The following is a 14,821-nucleotide window of genomic DNA, read 5'->3' on the forward strand; positions in this document are numbered from 1 at the left end:
ATACTACATATAGTAACACAATATACTACATATTATTACACAATACTACATATAGTAACACAATATACTACATAAAATTACACAATGTACTACATATAATTATACAATACATTGTACTACATATAATTACACAATACTACATATAGTAACACAATCTACTACATATAATTACACAATACTACATATAATTACAACCTCAACTAAGTAATTCAGAACAAGAAAATTGTAAAAAAACAAGTTAAATTTGTAGAAGTTTGGGACAAAGAAAATGATGATGATGAAAGAGGACTGCAAAATAAAACTGTGATAATTCATTCGTTTACAATGTTTTCTCTATTTTATAGTAAAGCCTATCTTATGTATGTTAGCTTGTTAGGTTCTTAGACAATAGAGGATAGGGATACATTGGATTTGTGTTATTAGGCTTTTATTCTGAAATTCTGACTACATATATACACCGGTATATAAATTATACCTACATTTTTTCTAGGTTCAAATCATTATGGAATAGCTGGATGGTATGCCATGAAAGCTGTAGACCATGGCCTTCTGGTAAGTCAAAAGTAATAAAAAATCAAATATTGACCTATCTCATGATTTGCCCCAAATCACAACAGTTAAGATTACAAAATAAGAAAACATCTGTTTTTGGACAATACATTTTGAGCCATAATCAGATTCTATTGATTTTTGGATGATAGTAGGTTTTTGAACCAAAAAAAGCCTGAATTTTTGGTCACACTGATCTATATATTATTACAATAATCAATAATTTGAGCAGTTTTTGAGTTTTCTATCTTTTGACACAACTTAACAGCTGAGTACAATATTTATCCCTAACTCAAACAAAAAAAGTCAATAAAATCAAACATACAAATAACAGATCAAACAATAAAATCAAGAGTACCCCACACTAAAAACTGTTGCTTCTACCAAAAACCAATAAAGATTCTTATGTTGTTCTGTAGCACCATTGTAGTAGATGAGGGGTGGGTTGAGGGCTGTAGCACCATTGTAGTAGATGAGGGGAGGGTTGAGGGCTGTAACACCATTGTAGTAGATGAGGGGAGGGTTGAGGGCTGTAGAACCATTGTAGTAGATGAGGGGAGGGTTGAGGGCTGTATCACCATTGTAGTAAATGAGGGGAGGGTTGAGGGCTGTAGCGCCATTGTAGTAGATGAGGGGAGGGTTGAGGGCTGTAGCACCATTGTAGTAGATGAGGGGAGGGTTGAGGGCTGTAGCACCATTGTAGTAGATGAGGGGAGGGTTGAGGGCTCACAAACATATTGTAGTAGATGAGGGGAGGGTTGAGGGCTGTAGCACCATTGTAGTAGATGAGGGGAGGGTTGAGGGCTCACAAACATATTGTAGTAGATTAGGGGAGGGTTGAGGGCTCACAAACATATTGTAGTAGATGAGGGGAGGGTTGAGGGCTGTAGCACCATTGTAGTAGATGAGGGAGGGTTGAGGGCTCACAAACATATTGTAGTAGATGAGGGGAGGGTTGAGGGCTCACAAACATATTGTAGTAGATGAGGGGAGGGTTGAGGGCTGTAGCACCATTGTAGTAGATGAGGGAGGGTTGAGGGCTCACAAACATATTGTAGTAGATGAGGGGAGGGTTGAGGGCTCACAAACATAGTAGTAGATGAGGGGAGGGTTGAGGGCTCATAAACATATTGTAGTAGATGAGGGGAGGGTTGAGGGCTGTAGCACCATTGTAGTAGATGAGGGGAGGGTTGAGGGCTCACAAACATATTGAAGCAGCAACATTACAAAAATTACATATATATTCCTATATAAAGGAATAAAGTTATTAATATGCACTGTTCTCAACCATGAGAAAATAAGAAAAATAAAGGGAGTAGATCTTAGATTAAATTAATATGCAAAACTAAAATAATTTTAAGCTTCTGCAGATGTTGACAAAAAGTTTTAGAGCTGAAACAAAAGCTATGGTCCATGTAAATATAAAACTGATTAATTAATTAGGGTCCCGCCTTTAGGCGGGTCGCCCTATAGTGATCAGTCTGTCCGTCCGTCCGTCCGTCCGTCCGTAACACTTTAACTTTGTGTCCGCTCCATATCTAGAGAACCATTATGATTTCATACTTTATACTTTACATGTTTATTAACCACCACCAGAGGGCGTGTCATGATGTATGTACAACTTCCTAGGTCAAAGGTCAAGGTAAAAAAACTTTGGTTTCAGTTGACAACCCTGTGTCCTGTGGTGAAGATCGTGTCCGCTCTATATCTTGGGAACCATTATGATTTCAAAGTTTATACTTGACATGTATATGAACCAACACCAGAGGGTGTGTCATAATTTATGAACGACTTCCTAGGGCAAAGTTCAAGGTCAAAAACTTTGGTTTCAGTTGACAACCCCATGTCCTATGGTAAAGATTGTGTCCGCTCTATATCTTGAGAACCGTTATCATTTTAAAGTTTATACCTGAAATGTATATAAACCAATATCAGAGGGTATTTCATAATTTATGTACAACTTCCTAGGTCAAAGGTAAAGGTCAAAAACTTTGGTTTCAGTTGACAACCCCATGTCCTATGGTAAAGATCGTGTCTGCTCTATATCTTGAGAACCGTTATCATTTCAAAGTTTATACTTGACATGTTTATAAACCAACACCAAAGGGTGTGTCATAATTTATGTACAACTTCCTAGGTCAAAGGTCAAGGCCAAAAACAGTTGACAAACCCATGTCCTATGGTAAAGATACAATTTTTTAATGCACATTATTCACAGCGGGGCCCACAGAGATGGCTCCCATCTCAATGATATCTAGTTTATTTTTGATTTCAGGGTTTATCCTTCACCAACACATCACCACTTGAAGTTCCAACCAGAGCAAGAAAGGTATACTGTTTTCTATCATTTAAGCCTGTTTATTGTAATGAGATGTTCATACTGCTTGTAAACATAATCAATCTGTTTTTCTGTGGAAAATTGTTTAAAAGTTTGAAAAAAAGACCACGTAAAACATAGAGCAAGCAACATAGGAATGTTGAATTGAACACCTGTTTAATCTAATTAAGAAAATCTTTAGTGCTGTACCTTATAGACAGCATTTAAAAAATATCTGATTCTTTTACTCTTTTGGTGCAACAACACAGAGATTGGTCAAAAATTGAGTCAAATCATTTCTAAGTGGCTGTAAGTCTGCCTTCAAAACTCACAGATAATTTTCTTTTAAATTCATATGTTGTATTTGATTGGTCAATGATAAAGAGGCAAATATTTTCTTTGAAGATGGTCAAATGTAACAACTTATGCTATGATTTATTTGATTTGAGTGATACCTTATTTTTGTAAACTATTGTACTTTCAGCCTACACTGGGAACAAATCCTTTAAGTTTGGCTGTACCTGCTAAAGACAATGATAGTTTTGTGTTAGATATGGCCACCACTACTGTAGCTCTTGGTAAAGTATGTTGGTTTGGTTTGCATGTTTTGGTGTTATCCTTTACTTTGTTTTATTCTTCTTCAATCCTCTTTCACAACATAAAAGATGAGATGTATGCAAGTGAAGGCAGTAGCTGTTCATCAGAAACTACTGAAATGTAGTTCATGCCATTTACAACAAGTGAAGGCAGTAGCTGTTCATCAGAAACTACTGAAGTGTAGTTCATGCCATTTACAACAAGTGAAGGCAGTAGCTGTTCATCAGAAACTACTGAAGTGTAGTTCATGCCATTTACAACAAGTGAAGGCAGTAGCTGTTCATCAGAAACTACTGAAATGTAGTTCATGCCATTTACAACAAGTGAAGGCAGTAGCTGTTCATCAGAAACTACTGAAGTGTAGTTCATGCCATTTACAACAAGTGAAGGCAGTAGCTGTTCATCAGAAACTACTGAAGTGTAGTTCATGCCATTTACAACAGGTGAAGGCAGTAGCTGTTCATCAGAAACTACTGAAATGTAGTTCATGCCATTTACAACAGGTGAAGGCAGTAGCTGTTCATCAGAAACTACTGAAGTGTAGTTCATGCCATTTACAACAGGTGAAGGCAGTAGCTGTTCATCAGAAACTACTGAAATGTAGTTCATGCCATTTACAACAGGTGAAGGCAGTAGCTGTTCATCAGAAACTACTGAAATGTAGTTCATGCCATTTACAACAAGTGAAGGCAGTAGCTGTTCATCAGAAACTACTGAAGTGTAGTTCATGCCATTTACAACAAGTGAAGGCAGTAGCTGTTCATCAGAAACTACTGAAGTGTAGTTCATGCCATTTACAACAAGTGAAGGCAGTAGCTGTTCATCAGAAACTACTGAAGTGTAGTTCATGCCATTTACAACAAGTGAAGGCAGTAGCTGTTCATCAGAAACTACTGAAGTGTAGTTCATGCCATTTACAACAAGTGAAGGCAGTAGCTGTTCATCATAAACTACTGAAGTGTAGTTCATGCCATTTACAACAAGTGAAGGCAGTAGCTGTTCATCAGAAACTACTGAAGTGTAGTTCATGCCATTTACAACAAGTGAAGGCAGTAGCTGTTCATCAGAAACTACTGAAATGTAGTTCATGTCATTTACAACAATTCTAAGGAGGAAAACAATAACTGAAATTATGAATGCAACTTTTACTTTTGCAAACCTGATACTGGTCATGTTCTCTCAATATATGTCATATAGCAACCTGGTAAACAGGGAACTTTGAAATACCAATTTGTTTCTAAAAGTTATAGCATCACATCCATTATGCAGCCTATAAGAAAACATGCATGGAATTGACTTTCAATCCTGCTTACACCAACAATACAATACCTACTATATATTTTGCATGATTAATAACCTTTTTAAAACCATTGTTTTATTAATTATTTTCAATTTACTTCATTAACCAGTAGACTCTATTAAACATTCTGATGATTCAAATTCAACTAGAAACACTTGATATAGAATTTATTTTTGATTAATTTACTAACTTTTGGACTAAAAATAAAATTGGTATGGTATACTCAGAAGTTGAGAAAATTTATAAGAATTAGAGATTTAAGTAGTTGACTTATTATTTCAGAATTTCATATATGAAAATTATTTCAACCTCAAGATTGACTTTGTAAAGGAGGCTTATTTATCAATTAAAGATTTTAGTATAAGAAGAGCTATATGTAAAATGAGAATAAGTGCTCATGATCTTAGAATTGAGAAAGATAGATATAGTAAAAAATACATAGAGAGAACTCAACGTCTATGTCATCACTGCTTATCACATGGATCAAATTCTATTGAAGATGAGACCCATTTTACAGTAAATTGTCCATTATATGATGAACAGAGGAAATTATTATTTGATAAAGTTATCACTGTTTGTACTAATTTTAAAGAACTACCTAATGATAAGAAATATTTCTGGCTGTTCACAAATGAGCATTTACCAACTCTCATGTGCCTAGGAAATTACATTATTAAAGGTTTAGAAATAAGATCCAGATGTAAACAAAATATATGAAGTAATTTGATATTTTATTGTTATAAGATTTAATATAATAGTTATATAAAACACATGTTGTGTTAGGCTCTGATCCTGTCCATAACGTTATAGTATGGTATTAGTTTTCTGTTTTGCTTTTTCCAATCATATATATAAAAAGAAAAGGTTTACCATGAAAATTTTATATTTTGAAAATTTCAATAATTTTAGTTCTCCTTGTAGATTGAGTTACATGACAGAAAACAGATCTCAATACCAGATGGTTGGGGCGTTGACAGTCAAGGAAAGGTAATTTATACTTTCATTACCAGGTGGCAGCACTCACTGGCGTAGCACACGGTACGGTTGGTACGGTTCCGACCGTACCAATTTTTACTGCAGGTACGGAAAACCGTACCAAAAAAATCAAAATATTAAATAAAAAATATGCTAGCATAGTATGCAAACTTCCATACAATAAATGTTTTACATTTACCTCTGCCTGTTTTCTTAAAGAAAGAAAACCGCAGTACCGTAATCAGTTTATTGATTACCAATTAATGATTAATTAATCAAAATTGTTAAAGATGCTGTTGCGGATAATGTTGGGTGTTGTTATTGGTTCATGCGCCAATCTGACACAGACTGAATAAACTGAAACGGATGGATAATCTGAAGAATGCTATAGCTAGCAACAATCGCCAGATAATCGGAAAATCTCCACATGATGTTACTAGCTCTTTAAGTTTAACGCATCAGTTTGGAAATATTTTCAAGGTCGAAGAAGCTAGCATTTTTTTTTATTAATTGTTGCAAGTTTTGATTCCAGATGATGTTATAAACCTCAAAACAATTGGAAAAAGTAATATTATTGTTTGCACAATGCCATATCCTTAGGTTTGCAGGTAAACGATATATGTAATGATTTCACTCGGTTTTTTTTAATAAAACCACCACAAGTCAAGTTCAAAATCAGTTGATTGATTGTTTATTTTCTTAACGTACAGTTGCAAATATTTCGAGCATAATGTCAATTGAAATCAGAGGTGAGGTTTTTTTTTTATAATGTAAGATACCGTATTGCAAAAGGGAATATAACCTTTATCAGGACTCCGGAATTGTTCATTAAAAGTCGGGATTGGTTATGTTCGGGACTTCGTAAGACCTCTAAGGCTTCGTACCCCTTTCTGCACTGTGCCTTTCTTTGAGTGCCATTCCGTAACATAAAACCCGAGCATAAATCACCATTATTTCACATATCTATACTTCAGCAGGAGGCAGTTTTCGTGAGACCGCCGATTTACTCTTTCCATTGTTTATTACAATAATTTTGAAAAACTGTAGGAATGGTGTAAAATTTATGTAGAAAGTACATTGTATTTTTAAAAAAGAATCGCGATCAAGGGACAAAAGACAAACCAGAGAACAAATAAGACACACAAGGACAACCAGCACCATTCAACATTGAAAACTATCAAATCAAATTAGAAACACGGACCCCTAAAAAAACTGGTGCAACTAAAGGTGCTCCAGAAGCGTAAGGAGGTCCTTCTTGCAAGACGGTAAAAATCACGGTAATTGCGACAGGCTCTCTAGTAAATGTGCATATGACAAAATCGTACACAATACTTATAAACAAGATACAAATTATCAAGAACACAGTGATTTATTTCAGTTCTTCATCTTGACAGTCGCTGCATGAGCATTTAAAATAATTATATCCTACCAGGTAAAGATGACCCCCTAGTGTCGACTTAAGTGATTGTCCTGAACGTTCACATTAAAACATTTAACATGTTAACCCTGCCGCAATTTTGCGCCTGTCCCAAGTCAGGAACCTTTGTTTTTCTTGTTTGTTTTTTATTTTAGTACTTTTGTGTGTTATGGGGTCTAAAAAAGTGTGCACCCCCCAAAACACGTTGTTTCTGGGCCGGCAGTCCTATAATAAAAGACTTCTGAGGTTCATATCATTTATACTCAACGTTTTTTATCATGTATTTTTTTTTACTATCAATGTTTAACCCGAGTTGGGGTTTGATAGTAAAAAAATCAGATACTATCCGAATTCGGGTTCAACATTGATAGATAAAAAAATATCCGCTAAAAAACTTTGAATGTAAATGATATGAACCTCGGAAGTCTTATATTATAGAACTACCAAGACCGGCTGCAGTTTATCCCATGCATGCAGTGTCTGAGGATTGTCGTAGTTTTTTTTACCCATTTCCGATCCTCATTCATTTTTTTATTCACTATAGCTCAAAAGTTGCTAGCCGCACTTTGATTGTTTTATTTTAAAAATAATAATAGTAAGATCTTATAATAAATAAACTGACAGAAATCACTTGTAAATCATGAATTTTGCACAATGATTTGTCGCGAGGTATAGTATGAAAGTGTTGTTCTCATTTACAAATCTTGCTATATGTAAATGACTACAAAAGACACAGACATTCATTTTTTTTTTCAAATTGTCTTGTAAAAAATGCTGCGGTTCAAAAACATTTTTTAGTGCCAGGAAACACTCAGAATGCAGGATTTTAACGCTATCAACCCCAGAGCTTCTGGGGGCCTTGAGCGGCCCCCATACCCCCTGCCGTAATGCAGCCTCGCTATACGAGGCTGGATGGGCCACTTCGTGTCCCATATGTCTAATTTGCCGAAACCGTACCATTATTTTTCAGCATGCTACGCCTATGGCACTCATTCTTCTTCTGGCTAAATTTTGCTGTCAATATATGTTTATTGTTGGAGACCATTAGTTGACCTCCAAAGATCTTTTCTGATTTTTCTCTTGTTTATTTGCTGCTGCTCCATTGATGTTTAACATTTGAAAACTATTATAAAGGGAGATAATCTGACAGAGCAAAAATGTTGAGAAAGTTATATAATCTACCTATTGTCAATTTTGAGCAAAAGTGTTGGATAACCTCTCAAAGGAGTAATATTTCTTTTTAAAATAATATGTACCGATGTTTTTGAATTTTAGGCTATTATCTTGATTTCGTCTTTCAATGATGATCTTTATCCATTTTGATATGTTTTTCTTGAAAACAGAGAAAGTGGAAACATAAAAAAATTATTGTCATTATAAGATCTATTCAATTGTCTTAATAACAGAAATCTCCAATCTACTCCAATAGTAGTTATGGCCTTTAAATGACAAGTTTTTATACGCCCGTCGTCTTTTAGACGGGACGTATTATGGTATACCGTTGTCCGTCCGTCTGTCCGTCCGTCCGTCCGTCCGTCCGTATGTCTGTCCGTCCGTCGTCCACACTTCGGACAATAACTCAAAAACGCTTTCACCAATTTCCATGAAACTTAAGTGAATTGTTTATATCTATTGACGTAAGCTCCCTTTCGTTTTTTTTTAATTTCAGATTTTAAGTTTTGGATTTATGGGGCTTTATTCATAAAAAAGGGGGGATTTTCAACACTTCGGACAATAACTCAAAAAGGCTTTCACCAATGTCCATGAAACTTTGGTGAATTGTTTATATCTATTGATGTAAGCTCCCTTTCAATTTTTATAAATTTCAGATTTTAAGTTTTGGATTTATGGGGCTTTATTCATAAAAAAAGGGGGATTTTCAACACTTCGGACAATAACTCAAAAAGGCTTTCACCAATGTCCATGAAACTTTGGTGAATTGTTTATATCTATTGATGTAAGCTCCCTTTCAATTTTTATAAATTTCAGATTTTAAGTTTTGGATTTATGGGGCTTTATTCATAAAAAAAAGGGGGATTTTCAACACTTCGGACAATAACTCAAAAAGGCTTTCACCAATGTCCATGAAACTTTGGTGAATTGTTTATATCTATTGATGTAAGCTCCCTTTCAATTTTTATAAATTTCAGATTTTAAGTTTTGGATTTATGGGGCTTTATTCATAAAAAAAGGGGGATTTTCAACACTTCAGACAATAACTCAAAAAGGCTTTCACCAATGTCCATGAAACTTTGGTGAATTGTTTATATCTATTGATGTAAGCTCCCTTTCAATTTTTATAAATTTCAGATTTTAAGTTTTGGATTTATGGGGCTTTATTCATAAAAAAAAGGGGGATTTTCAACACTTCAGACAATAACTCAAAAAGGCTTTCACCAATGTCCATGAAAATTTGGTGAATCGTTTATATCTATTGATGTAAGCTCCCTTTCAATTTTTATAAATTTCAGATTTTACATTTCCGTGTTATGAATTTTTATGCTTAAAAAAGGGGGGATTTTCCAATTTTGGGACAATAACTAACACTTTCACAAAATTTTATGCAACTTTAATAAATTGTTTATATCTATTGACATAAGCTCCCTTTCCATTTTTATAAATTTTAGATTTTACGTTTTCTTAAGTAATGAATTTTTATACTTTAAAAAGGGGGATTTTATAAAACTTTGGTGAATATATTAATGTAACATCCCTTTTGATTTGTATATATATTTCTAGTTGATCATATAAATTCATTTAAAGCATAAAAGACAAGTTAAAAGAGCAACGGGCGTATCATGCGCTAAAGCGCAGCCCTTTATTGAGTTTTTGTTGGAAATTATCAGAGATTAATTGTGTGTTTTAACAGATGTGTAATGTTGCTAAACCAGTCATAGAAGCTGGTGGACTGATGCCTTTAGGAGGATCAGAAATGACAGGTCAGTGTCAAATTATATATATTTACATAGTGTTTATTTCAAAAATTGTGGCAAAATTATCATTTTCTCTCAAGTTCTCAATTCAGATTGACAAATATGAAAGGCTGTCAAAGAAACGAAATGGAAAACAATTTTGAATAAAGGATAAAGAAAACTGACGTGAAATATTTAAATAAAATTTAACATTTGATTAATAGCAATGAACAAACTATTTATCTCCGTATAGGTGTAAGTGCTGCTTAGAGTATAGCCACAAATTAAATGCATATTGTGGACGAAAAAAATATGTTATTGTAATATGACTGGCACATAGAGCATGAATTTTAATTTTGTAGTTCACAAAACAACAATTCATAGGAATACATGTCACCCTACTAAAAGTTCTGACTTAAAGCAAACTTGTCTTTGGTCTTACTACCTTAATGCTTAAAGCGAAAAAGCAGTTAGTTCCTATTTTAAATGGCTTTGGTTTGACAATCCCAGGTTTTTAACAACCTTCAGCATAGGATGTGACACACTACATCTAGACCACTGATGCTGTTTAATTCTAGAAGATAACAGTCTTCTCTCCATGGTCAATCTAAAGCACAGTATTTGGTGTCTTTTTATGAAATTACTTATGGTCCACTTCATTTTACAAGGCAGTAACTCATACCAACACTTTACTTATACGGTCCACTTCATTTTACAAGGCAGTAACTCATACCTACACTTTACTTATACGGTCCACTTCATTTTACAAGGCAGTAACTCATACCTACACTTTACTTATACGGTCCACTTCGTTTTACAAGGCAGTAACTCATACAAACACTTTACTTATAGTAGCTCATACCTACACTTTACTTATATGGTCCACTTCATTTTACAAGGCAGTAATTCATACAAACACTTTACCTATATGGTCCACTTCATTTTACAAGGCAGTAACTCATACAAACACTTTACTTATACGGTCCACTTCATTTTACAAGGCAGTAACTCATACAAACACTTTACTTATATGGTTCACTTCATTTTACAAGGCAGTAACTCATACAAACACTTTACTTATATGGTCCACTTCATTTTACAAGGCAGTAACTCATACAAACACTTTACTTATATGGTTCACTTCATTTACAAGGCAGTAACTCATACAAACACTTTACTTATATGGTTCACTTCATTTTACAAGGCAGTAACTCATACAAACACTTTACTTATATGGTCCACTTCATTTTACAAGGCAGTAACTCATACAAACACTTTACTTATATGGTTCACTTCATTTTACAAGGCAGTAACTCATACAAACACTTTACTTATATGTATTACTTCATTTTACAAGGCAGTAACTCATACAAACACTTTACTTATATGGTTCACATCATTTTACAAGGCAGTAACTCATACCAACACTTTACTTATATGGTCCAATTCATTTTACAAGGCAGTAGCTCATACCTTCACTTTACTTATATGGTCCACTTCATTTTACAAGGCAGTAGCTCATACAAACACTTTACTTATATGGTCCACTTCATTTTACAAGGCAGTAACTCATACAAACTCTTTACTTATACGGTCCACTTCATTTTACAAGGCAGTAACTCATACAAACACTTTACTTATATGGTCCACTTCATTTTACAAGGCAGTAACTCATACAAACACTTTACTTATATGGTCCACTTCATTTTACAAGGCAGTAATTCATACAAACACTTTACTTATACGGTCCACTCCATTTTACAAGGCAGTAATTCATACAAACACTTTAACTATACGGTCCACTTCATTTTCAAGGCAGTAACTCATACAAACACTTTACTTATATGGTCCACTTCATTTTACAAGGCAGTAACTCATACAAACACTTTACTTATACGGTCCACTTCATTTTACAAGGCAGTAACTCTTACAAACACTTTACTTATATGGTCCACTTCATTTTACAAGGCAGTAACTCATACAAACACTTTACTTATATGGTTCACTTCATTTTACAAGGCAGTAACTCATACAAACACTTTACTTATAAGGTCCACTTCATTTTACAAGGCAGTAACTCATACAAACACTTTACTTATACGGTCCACTTCATTTTACAAGGCAGTAACTCATACAAACACTTTACTTATATGGTTCACTTCATTTTACAAGGCAGTAACTCATACAAACACTTTACTTATATGGTCCCCTTCATTTTACAAGGCAGTAGCTCATACCTACACTTTACTTATATGGTCCACTTCATTTTACAAGGCAGTAACTCATACAAACACTTTACCTATATGGTCCACTTCATTTTACAAGGCAGTAACTCATACAAACACTTTACTTATACGGTCCACTTCATTTTACAAGGCAGTAACTCATACAAACACTTTACTTATATGGTTCACTTCATTTTACAAGGCAGTAACTCATACAAACACTTTACTTATATGGTCCACTTCATTTTACAAGGCAGTAACTCATACAAACACTTTACTTATATGGTTTACTTCATTTTACAAGGCAGTAACTCATACAAACACTTTACTTATATGGTTCACTTCATTTTACAAGGCAGTAACTCATACAAACACTTTACTTATATGGTCCACTTCATTTTACAAGGCAGTAACTCATACAAACACTTTACTTATATGGTTCACTTCATTTTACAAGGCAGTAACTCATACAAACACTTTACTTATATGGTCCACTTCATTTTACAAGGCAGTAACTCATACAAACACTTTACTTATATGGTTCACGTCATTTTACAAGGCAGTAACTCATACCAACACTTTACTTATATGGTCCACTTCATTTTACAAGGCAGTAGCTCATACCTACACTTTACTTATATGGTCCACTTCATTTTACAAGGCAGTAGCTCATACAAACACTTTACTTATATGGTCCACTTCATTTTACAAGGCAGTAACTCATACAAACACTTTACTTATACGGTCCCCTTCATTTTACAAGGCAGTAACTCATACAAACTCTTTACTTATACGGTCCACTTCATTTTACAAGGCAGTAGCTCATACCTTCACTTTACTTATATGGTCCACTTCATTTTACAAGGCAGTAGCTCATACAAACACTTTACTTATATGGTCCACTTCATTTTACAAGGCAGTAACTCATACAAACTCTTTACTTATACGGTCCACTTCATTTTACAAGGCAGTAACTCATACAAACACTTTACTTATATGGTCCACTTCATTTTACAAGGCAGTAACTCATACAAACACTTTACTTATATGGTCCACTTCATTTTACAAGGCAGTAATTCATACAAACACTTTACTTATACGGTCCACTCCATTTTACAAGGCAGTAATTCATACAAACACTTTAACTATACGGTCCACTTCATTTTCAAGGCAGTAACTCATACAAACACTTTACTTATATGGTCCACTTCATTTTACAAGGCAGTAACTCATACAAACACTTTACTTATACGGTCCACTTCATTTTACAAGGCAGTAACTCTTACAAACACTTTACTTATATGGTCCACTTCATTTTACAAGGCAGTAACTCATACAAACACTTTACTTATATGGTCCACTTCATTTTACAAGGCAGTAACTCATACAAACACTTTACTTATACGGTCCACTTCATTTTACAAGGCAGTAACTCATACAAACACTTTACTTATACGGTCCACTTCATTTTACAAGGCAGTTACTCATACAAACACTTTACTTATATGGTTCACTTCATTTTACAAGGCAGTAACTCATACAAACACTTTACTTATATGGTCCCCTTCATTTTACAAGGCAGTAGCTCATACCTACACTTTACTTATATGGTCCACTTCATTTTACAAGGCAGTAACTCATACAAACACTTTACCTATATGGTCCACTTCATTTTACAAGGCAGTAACTCATACAAACACTTTACTTATACGGTCTACTTCATTTTACAAGGCAGTAACTCATACAAACACTTTACTTATATGGTTCACTTCATTTTACAAGGCAGTAACTCATACAAACACTTTACTTATATGGTCCACTTCATTTTACAAGGCAGTAACTCATACAAACACTTTACTTATATGGTTTACTTCATTTTACAAGGCAGTAACTCATACAAACACTTTACTTATATGGTTCACTTCATTTTACAAGGCAGTAACTCATACAAACACTTTACTTATATGGTCCACTTCATTTTACAAGGCAGTAACTCATACAAACACTTTACTTATATGGTTCACTTCATTTTACAAGGCAGTAACTCATACAAACACTTTACTTATATGGTCCACGTCATTTTACAAGGCAGTAACTCATACAAACACTTTACTTATATGGTTCACGTCATTTTACAAGGCAGTAACTCATACCAACACTTTACTTATATGGTCCACTTCATTTTACAAGGCAGTAGCTCATACCTACACTTTACTTATATGGTCCACTTCATTTTACAAGGCAGTAGCTCATACAAACACTTTACTTATATGGTCCACTTCATTTTACAAGGCAGTAACTCATACAAACACTTTACTTATACGGTCCACTTCATTTTACAAGGCAGTAACTCATACAAACTCTTTACTTATACGGTCCACTTCATTTTACAAGGCAGTAACTCATACAAACACTTTACTTATACGGTCCACTTCATTTTACAAGGCAGTAACTCATACAAACACTTTACTTATATGGTCCACTTCATTTTACAAGGCAGTAATTCATACAAACACTTTACTTATACGG

General features: G+C 34.2%; 1 protein-coding gene across 1 annotated transcript in view; it reads left to right on the forward strand.

Moving 5' to 3' along the window:
* Positions 1–429: 429 nt before the first annotated feature.
* LOC139520951 (uncharacterized oxidoreductase YjmC-like) overlaps positions 430–14,821 on the forward strand; it is a 30,646-nt gene continuing 16,254 nt past the window's right edge. The window contains exons 1-5 of the mRNA XM_071314059.1: positions 430–552; positions 2,825–2,878; positions 3,351–3,449; positions 5,685–5,750; positions 10,025–10,094. Coding sequence (XP_071170160.1) covers positions 526–552; positions 2,825–2,878; positions 3,351–3,449; positions 5,685–5,750; positions 10,025–10,094 — 316 coding nt within the window. The 5' untranslated portion in view covers positions 430–525. The remainder of the gene's footprint in view (positions 553–2,824; positions 2,879–3,350; positions 3,450–5,684; positions 5,751–10,024; positions 10,095–14,821) is intronic.

Source organism: Mytilus edulis, chromosome 1 (genome assembly GCF_963676685.1).
Source record: "Mytilus edulis chromosome 1, xbMytEdul2.2, whole genome shotgun sequence".
In the NCBI taxonomy this organism is placed as follows: domain Eukaryota; kingdom Metazoa; phylum Mollusca; class Bivalvia; order Mytilida; family Mytilidae; genus Mytilus; species Mytilus edulis.